At 41.2% G+C, this 9,125-nt stretch overlaps 1 protein-coding gene across 3 annotated transcripts in view; it reads left to right on the forward strand.

The window, feature by feature from the left end:
• The window catches only part of PLPP4 (phospholipid phosphatase 4), a 49,820-nt gene extending 45,510 nt beyond the window's left edge, over nt 1-4,310 (forward strand). The window contains exons 7-8 of one of the 3 annotated variants that reach the window (XR_007631859.1): nt 1,377-1,513; nt 2,832-4,310. Coding sequence is in view for 2 of the 3 variants with exons in the window: in XM_050338542.1 (XP_050194499.1) it covers nt 1,325-1,513; nt 2,832-2,842 (200 nt within the window). In the remaining variant the exon portion in view is untranslated. Of the gene's footprint in view, nt 1-1,324 lie in introns of all 3 variants that reach the window. The other 2 variants (XM_050338542.1, XM_050338550.1) reach the window with 2 other exon arrangements.
• The last annotated feature ends 4,815 nt before the right edge of the window (nt 4,311-9,125 follow it).

The following is a 9,125-nucleotide window of genomic DNA, read 5'->3' on the forward strand; positions in this document are numbered from 1 at the left end:
TATATCAGGCTGACAAGCTAGGGAATTTAATCCTTATTTAAGGACTTTGGACCAAAATAATTTGTATTGATTTACCCTCCGTTGTCACTAAACTCAATGATTCACCGTTTTTATTGCACTGTGGTTTCTTTGTAATTGAAAGGATGGAAACACAGGTATACACAGATGATACAGTGCTTAATAAGTCTTGTTACAATAAAATGTGCTGCCAAGTCCTATCCCAGCCAGTGCCTTTTGTTCATTTCCATTATTTTTTTTGTGCTGAATCTGAGGCTTTCAAAGACAGGGTGTATTTCCAGTGAAATTTTCCTCTGGTTGTTTGGAAATGAAACACAAGATCAGAGGAGTGTTTTAGTAAGAGGCAGAACCTGACAGCAGAAGGAATCTTCTTACACTTCAGGTGCTATTCAGTTCCCATAGAAAACTTAAAATTGCCTGTGTGTGAGAGCTGCAAATCCCTCATGCAGTGGCCTTATTTTAGCTTATTTTATTTTGGGGTTTTTTTGGAAGGACTATGGGATGGTAAAAAGCATCAAAGAAAGATATTCAGAAGGCGTTAAGTCAGTTAACAGGCATGCCACTCTTTGACCTTTCAGGTGCTTTTGGTAAGAATTCACCCAGCCTGCCATGGTTGTTGACAGCTGTCTTTCTCAGGGGCCTTGCAGGAGCTGCAAGAGAAGTGAATTGCTGTAGCTGCAGTGGCCCACTGCCTGAAGGGAGATGATTTTCCACTTACATCCAACTGCTCCCTGTCCACAGTGGAGGATTCCTTCTGGAATACAAAGTCATGAGCAGATCTGGCACTTTAACTGCCTTTTTTTCCTGGGGGTGCTTGTGCAGGGAACAGACTGCAGTCAGTGCAATAGGCTGGGATGGAGCTGTCAGCAGGAGAGCTCTGGCTGCTGACAGCAGCACAGGTCAGCTAATAAACAGAAATCCTGGTGGTGATCACTCTGACTGATGGCAGACTGGATGAAGATCCATGGGTTTTAACCCACAAATGCTGGTCAGCAGCACTCTAGACCACCATGGGTGTTTAATGCCCCGTGGAGGCCATTCCCTTCCCTCTGCTCATCTCCCAAAGCACAGCCAGCCACCTACATTTGGGGAATTCAAAATGTTGGCCATGTCCCCTCAAAGTGCTGATTTTATGTGTCCTGTGTGGCTGTGGTGTTTGGCTCCAAATTCTTTGTGGAAATTCAGAGTTCACATTTTCTGGGTTGAACACATCCACGCCAAGCAAATGTTTTCTATTTACAGTTGTCCCTTCTGGCTGACCTTTCCCTGGTAACGTGCTTCTGCTTTTGTTGCTCCTCTTGTCTAGATGCTTTCGTTGGAGGGATCATTGGCCTCATTTTTGCTTATATTTGCTACAGACAGCACTACCCTCCTCTGGGCAACACAGCTTGTCACAAATCTTACGTCAGCCTGCTGGATCAGAACTCTGTGAAGAAGGAAGAGCGACCTACAGCAGATAATGCTACTGGGCTGCCTCTGGAGGGAATAACTGAAGGTCCCGTATGACTTTTGAGAAATGTGCAGAACGAACTTTTAAAGCCTTCTCACATTTCCTCCCAGCTGGTCTCTTAACAGTGTTTCTTACTGTGTTTTGGTTTTGGTTTTGGTTTTTCTTTTGTTTCTTTCCTTTTTATAAAGAGAAGTTAAATATTTTATTTTAATACCATAATATCTTCATACTTCTGAAGTTAATTTTTCAGTTCATATTGACTTGTTGTTGCATTACCTGTTTTCAGTCTACTGCAAACAGATCTATTGAGGGAAGGGGAAAGAATTACAAACAATCCCCTATGGAGAATGGCTAAGAGAGTAATTTTAAGGAGATGTGGTTGAGGATATAGTAGATCTGGAAACAGATTTTTCTGAGCTACTGACTTAACCTTCTACAAAGTTCTGGTCATCTTCAGCACTCATAGATTTTGCTGGGTGGTGAGTACACACAGCACTTTTCACCAGGTGTTCAGCATCTGTTGGGGCCAGCCATATAATTTGATAATTTAGGGCATCATCCTTATGTTTATCTTGTTGCATTCTAACATAAAAAAAAACCAAAACTCCATATGTCGGCAAAACTTTGCATTAATTGTCAGGCTTCGACAAGGTCATTCTGAGCTACTAATGATAAAGCAGATGGAAGGTATGAAGGGTTAAATGTTTGTAAGAGCCAAGCTTCATGCATTAGTAGTTCTTCAGGGTGACTCTCACATTCAAGAAACTCCATGCTGTTCAAATTACCAACTCACAATAACATAGATATTCACAGGACGGACTAAAAACTTGATATTACATCCTCAGCAATGTTTTGACAGCTCTTGCAGTAATTACCACCCAGACAAAGCGAAAGAAAAGAACACCCATGACATTCCACAAGCTGAAGTCTTTAAAAGAAATGTCATTTAAAAAAAAAATAAATCTTAAAACTGGGAGAATAAGGAAGCACAGAGTTTTGTGTGGCCCTGGTGTGCCACGTCCGTTCTCGTGTAGTGCCTCACCACGGCACTGGCCATCTACAGAAACGCAGAGATTTTCATTTGTGACTTCGAGTGCCTGTGGTGGTTCCAGCGCTGTAACGTGTCCAGAGCAAGGCTGCAGACAGTTTTCTGGGAAGGCTGGCTCGGTGCCTGACTTGAAACTCAACAAATCCGACCGCTGTTGGTGTGGGGAAGGTTCCCGAGCGTGGGACTTGGGTTAATTTATTAGCACTGGGACTCTGTTTTGTTGTGTGTATGCACTATGCAGTATACACCACATTCCTGTGAAATGATGTACCTTTGGATGGCAGGATGTCGGATTCCAGATGTTTTTTCCCTTAGGTATCCTGTGAAAAAGCAGGCAAGTGTTCCAGACCCCATCTTGGCACTCGGAGCTGCTGGTTAAAGAGATGAAGATAGCGCTGATCGACGACCATTATTACGGTGCTTTAGACTGGAGGAGACTGCTGCCATAACTATAATTTACGTGTTCCTGTTGGAATATGCATTGGCCTCGTAGGCATTTTGTGATTCAAACAGCTCAGTGTCTTCATGTAAGGCTTGTCATTTACTTTTCTCAAAGCTAAGCTTTGTAGGTTTGGTTTTTTTTGTTTTTTGTTTTGAGAAGAGCTACTTCCTGATTGGCAACACTTGAATTTTTATAGAAAGCAAGTAAATTTAGAGTCCCTTTAAAAATAAACATAATGATTGTGTACAAGAGGATGCAACCTTGCTATGTATAAACTTATATGATATTTGGAAATAACTACAAATAGGAAATGGCATTAGGGAACAGAATGTGCTAGGCATGAACCCAGAAGTGTTCTGGAGAAATCAGGCCTGATCTACTTTAAAACTGATACCAGTTGGACTCTGTCAGTGAGAGGTGGGATGTTTTCCTGGCAGTTACAGAATTCTGAACTCTACAGCGGAGACATTACCCAAACATTGCTGGTGAATATAAATTCACAAAACCAGCATCAGCAAAGCCAAGTTATTCAGCTTTTGCACTGGATTTGACAGAACACTCCTCTGGTGTAATTGAGGTCTAATTCTAGAAACCCACACAGTCTAGTGGAGGTTTAATCTTCCTATGAGGTTTTTAAACCATCCTACAGAATTCTGTAACAGATATAATTTTCTATTGCTTCACATGGGAGGATTAAAGAAAGCCCTAGAGGAGGGGGCAGGCTTAGCCATTAGCTTTTTCTTTCAGCAGGAACCCTAGTCTTCCAGGTTATATGCAAATGTTAAAAAGAAAAAATAAGTAAATCTTAAATCAAATTAGAAGTTTCATACTGATGCATAGAGCATTTTGCATGTTTTTATATAGATCTGGCTTATTCTCAAAACTGAGTGGGGCCTCCTAAGTGTGCTGTACACATTCCCAGTGTTTTAATGGCTTTTGATACAAACAAGCTGTCTGCTTTGGGCTGGGGGAAGCTTGTACAGCCCTCAGATGAGGAGTGGATGTTCAAAGGTTGGGTATGAAGTGTAACACGGCATAAAAACTTAAATGGCAGGAGTAATTGGTGAAGTTGGAAAAGCAGTAAGGAATAACACGTTTTAATGGGAATAATTAAATTGAGAGTCATAAAACAGGCAGTGTAAAAGCTTTGATTAAAATGTAATTAAAGTTATGAAGGACTTAATGGAATGAAACTCGTGGAGGGATCTGTAGGTGCCATAATCACCAGTGCAAAGTCAGCATAGGGAAGGCATTTTTGTGGATCAGTGTATTTTAATCTCATGCTTTCTCAGTGTGAAGGAAATGTAATGTTGTAATGCACCAATAAAGCAACACCTGAATGTGGGTTTGTACATCTGTGTGTTACCATTTTTTTTTTTTTGAGAAGAATAAAAGTTGGCAAGTTATTTTCATTAATAAACCATGGAGAGTATTACAAAAAAACACAAGCCCTAAAGTGACTGTGTTATTGATAAGCAGCAAACTGGTGGCATTAAAATGGGACAGCATTCCTCCTTTAACCAAAATATGCTCTTCAGCTTTCCTCCAGGAAAAGGTACAGTGTAAGTCTGTTGAAATTTTGGAATATTTAACCAGCTAAACTTTCATCAGTCACATTCCATAGTGCCATATTTAATAACAAATGTGGTTGGACTAGAACAGGATAACAATATCTAATCAAACACAGCAGGAATATCCTGAAACCAAGAGAATTTTGAGAGTGTGAGCCAGCAGAATGTCCCCACAGTGAATCAAATCTCAGGCACTGTGCTAGGAAAGAGTTGGAGCATTTGTACCGATTCATTCAGATCTTGTTGTGTGCAGTCTAGTCTGATTTGGCCCTCTATTTTTTTTCCCCAATGCACAGAGGAAGTTATTTCTGTTTAACATGAAATAGAACCTCGTTTTCTCTCTTCTCATGGCAAAAAATACTTTGCTATGGATTGTGGAAATAAAAATAGACGAAAAAGCCTCACTTTTGTTTTATGGTACTAAAATTTTAATGACTTCAGTGAACTGCTCTGGGTCACTAAGCATATCACATCCTGTGGGTGGAATAAAACCTTCACACAGTTTTTGCTCACACTCTTACATTATTAGGGGTATAATTAGCAAAATATTTCAAGTAATTTGTCTGCAGCTTTGTTTTCTTGTGACTGTCCCAAGACAGAAAACTGATGGGCTGCTCTGACCTAAGGGACAAGTCCTGAAGAGAGCAGTACTGGGGTGATGGGAGTGAAAAGGTTGGGCAGGTTCCTGTTGTTGTTGATGTTCAGAATGTGTTCAGAATTTGCCACGAGTAAGAGGTAACAAGAAATGTAAAATTTCTGTGCCACCTGCTCCCCAGTGTTAGTGCTCACAGTGGTGCTTTGCCAGCTGGGACAGGACAGTGAAAGCCAAATAATATCACATTGATCATGGGTAACTATGCATTCAACAGCATTGGTGATCTTTGGAGGATCTTTAGAGGATGAATAAATAAAATTCAAGGCCATGCTAATATGCTTTCATTTTTCAAATGCCTACAATGCATTCAAAATGAACAACATTGTATAAGAAACAGCAGTATAACTAGTGGATTGGACACAATGCAAAGATCAGTTAGAAATAGTTCCAAATGAGTTAATTTAATCGACTCTGCTTTAGATAGAAAGTTAAAGCACCTACTAAGGGTTTTATTCCCTTAAAGTGCATCTTAAAATTAATAACTACTATCTTAGACTCATCTGATAAGCAGAATGGCTACATGGCTGTCCTAAGAGGCTAAAACTAAATTAAAAGTTTCCACTAGGATGCCCCCAGTTTAATACTGTTTATTATATAGAGAACTCCTGTCCTACAGGTGTGCAAATCATTCCCTGCTCAGGAACTTGCTCTGAACAGAGAAAAAACATTATCATTTTGCCATTAAATTACAACTTAACACGTATAAAATTAAAATGACAAGACTGGGTGGATAACTGCTGATACACTGAATTGAACTGGGATTGCTTTTACAGATGCTTGGCATGTTGGCTGAATGCTACAGGATTTCTGCTTAAACTTGCAGAAATAGCCCAAGAATCAACATTGAGACCATTCAGACCAGACTTGGACTTTGTTTGAACCCAGAGAACTAAAAACACCTGAGCTGCAGTAGATGTAAGCTGAAGCTGCTGAAGCGAAGATCTGCTTATTGGCATTTTGCTGCCAGGTTCTGAGCAGACTTTCCAAGGGGAAAACCAGGAGGCATTTGGGATTTTAACGTGGGCTGAAACAGGTTTATTTCTAGGAGTAGATGGGGCTGGGCTCTGGTTTTTATATATGGTTTGCTTTTATTTGGCCTCTTGTTCACAGATGTGACTGTGCTTTTTGGATTCCATGCCCTCAGCACGTCCTCTGAGCACCTTCAGCTCCCTCGTTTTCATCTCCAGGGCAGCCTCTCTGCTGATGATGGGGAGAATTGATGGTGATTTATACACGTGCATCCCTTACACAGATATTTACACCAGAGAGGGAGCTTTGGTATTTGGGGTTAACAGAGCAGCAATATCTATAACTTTCCAATTAAGGTTCTTATAATCATCATTCAGCCACAGCACAGAATGCAGCTCTGAAGGGACTGGATGTCATTACAGAATTGCCCAACTGAATCCAGGCAAGATTCAACAGGAGAACTCTTGTTGCCACTGCCTGACACACAAAACTTCTCACTCCTAAACCAAAGGCACTTCTTAAGAATTTTAAGGCTTTTGCAATTCTTAGTGTTGCAGGGAGAGAGTAATAAGTAAAGAGAAATTTCCAAATTCCCTTTCGCTTTTATCTTCAAGGGATTTGTCACCCTAACTCACAGGTGGGCCAAGAGCAGATTTCTGCACTTCCAATTTCTGGTGTTAAAGGTTGAATAAACTCACCCCTGACCTGTGAGATGCTGTGAGGGACTGGTGAGCTCACTTTTACACTTGTGGTTTGGAGATGATCCAAAACATTCTCACTTGCTCCGTGATACCTTCAGAAAGCAGCCTGTCAGCACAGTTCCAGCAGGGTAACGTGTCACTTGTAACCTCCTGAGACACGAACACTTCTTAGTCTACCCTGGTGTCCTCAGCCTGGTGCAGGTGCCAGTTTGTCCTCCCTTTCAGACATGGTGAATCCTGATACTTGAGGAAGAGACTGAGCAAACCAAGCTCTCCTCCAGCCCCCTGCCTAAGGAAAGTGAACTGTTAGCACTGCTCAGGGAAATGCAAAGCTTTGTAAAATAATTTGTTCTGGTTCCCCTTGCTCTGCTTTTCCAGCACTGTGACACTGCTGCCTTTAGAAGCCCATTTGTGTCCTCTGGCTTTGTCATGTGTGGTCACTGCAGCAGAATGGAAACAATCTGTGAAATAAAGACAACTGCCAGCACGGGAAAAAATGATGCAAGAACCAGAGCTAAGGCCATTTTTGCCACTGTTCTTAGTTACCCTGGCTCTCAAAGTGACCTTCTGACACCAGTCAGAAGATTAAGAGAGAAGAGATGCTAATTAAGATCCATGCCCATGACATAATTGCTGGAAGAGATCTAAGCAAGGGAAGGTTGGACTAATTAACCCCAACAGCCGTTGCCTGTTGCTGGACACACAGAGAAGTGACTGTGAAGGCTCCCAGGAGTCATATCATTGTCAAAAATCTCCTTGAGCTTTTTATTCAATTCCTTGTATCAGGATCATTAGGAGAAAGGAGTCCTCTTTTTATTCAGGGTGAGGTTTACAAATCATTTATCAACAGACTGTTGAATAAGTATCTCCTTTACCAGACAGGCAGAATGCACAATACTTTTGGATTAGTCTGTATTCTGCTCACATCCTTATCAGCATTACAGAGCATTTGGGTACACAAAAATCCATTTCATCTTCATTTCCAATCCCACAGACTGAAGGCACAATGAAAGATTCAGATGCAGGTTGGCATCGAAACCAATATAACAGTGTGGAAAAGGAAGGGGAAAAGAACATTATGGCAATGTCACAATGTCACTCTAATTCAAAGAGGTGGAAGCTCGCCTAGGGAGTGATTGTGCTGGAATTCATATCTGCAGCATTGTCCAACAAAGATAAAGCAACTTGAAACATCCTCTGTATCAGTGAGTTGACTGGAGCTGGCCTCCTCAAACAAGTCATTGTACGAAGCAAAAGGCTGGAAATCACATTTCTGAGGCTTGTTTGGCGAACAAAAATTCCATTTCATAAGCATGTGATGGGTTAGGAAATAGTTTTAATTTAATGTGTTAATTAAACTCATAATTTTAGGCATATTTTAATGGAAAAAACACATGGTCTGTCACTACATCTCAGTGTGTGAAACCTTTTGCCAACATGTGGAGAGGATGATTTCCACCTTGCTCTTTCAAGGGTTCCAACCCTCTATATCAAGCAAATGCCCATAGTAACAGGGTTATTCTTGAGTGGGTGATTTGTTCCTTCCTAATTTGTTCCTATCCTGGGCTGAGAAACCTTCCCCAAAACTTCTGTGCAAGTCTTCTGTGCCTGTGGATTGTTCTGATGGGAAGTAGTTTCATTTGAATTCTGGACCGGTTTAATTTTACCATCAGCTGGAATCTCCTCTTTTTAAATACTGACAGAAAACACCTGTGCTGCTGACCCCAAAAGGGATGAGCACAGCTGATCCGAATATTGAGAGCAGGATAAAGGGAACAAGCCCAGACAAGCTCAGCTTTCTGTGCCAACATTTGGAGTAAGAGCTGGCAGGGAAGGACTGGAGAGTTGGCTGGTGGGGCAGGAAGAGGTGCTACAGGAACTCGTTATTAGTAAGTGGATTTACATTTTCCATGAAGAGATGAAAACAGCCTCAATATATTTGGGATTTCCCAAGGTAAGTGGAAATAAATCACTCTGAGTGCATTTCAGCTTGGAATTTGTGAAGTTTAAGCAGTGCATGGTTTAATGCAAGGAAACCAGAGAACAGCTTATGTGTTATGGCAAAAGGGTGTAGCACAAGTGTTGACCTTGTTTCTTGAGGGCCCTTAGTTTGTGGAAGGTTTCTGCTGCAGAGGGAACCAGAACTGATCACCTAGGGAGGTTTTTCATCTTCACATTTGGTTTTTGTGAGCTGCTAATAAATGGAGATACACCAGTGTTTGTGTTTTCCAATCTGCCAAACAAAGGGGAGCTTCTAACCCGAAGTGTACT

The sequence above is a fragment of the Myiozetetes cayanensis genome, unplaced genomic scaffold (assembly GCF_022539395.1).
Source record: "Myiozetetes cayanensis isolate MyiCay16 unplaced genomic scaffold, myiCay2020 scf10, whole genome shotgun sequence".
NCBI classification, from domain to species: Eukaryota; Metazoa; Chordata; class Aves; order Passeriformes; family Tyrannidae; genus Myiozetetes; species Myiozetetes cayanensis.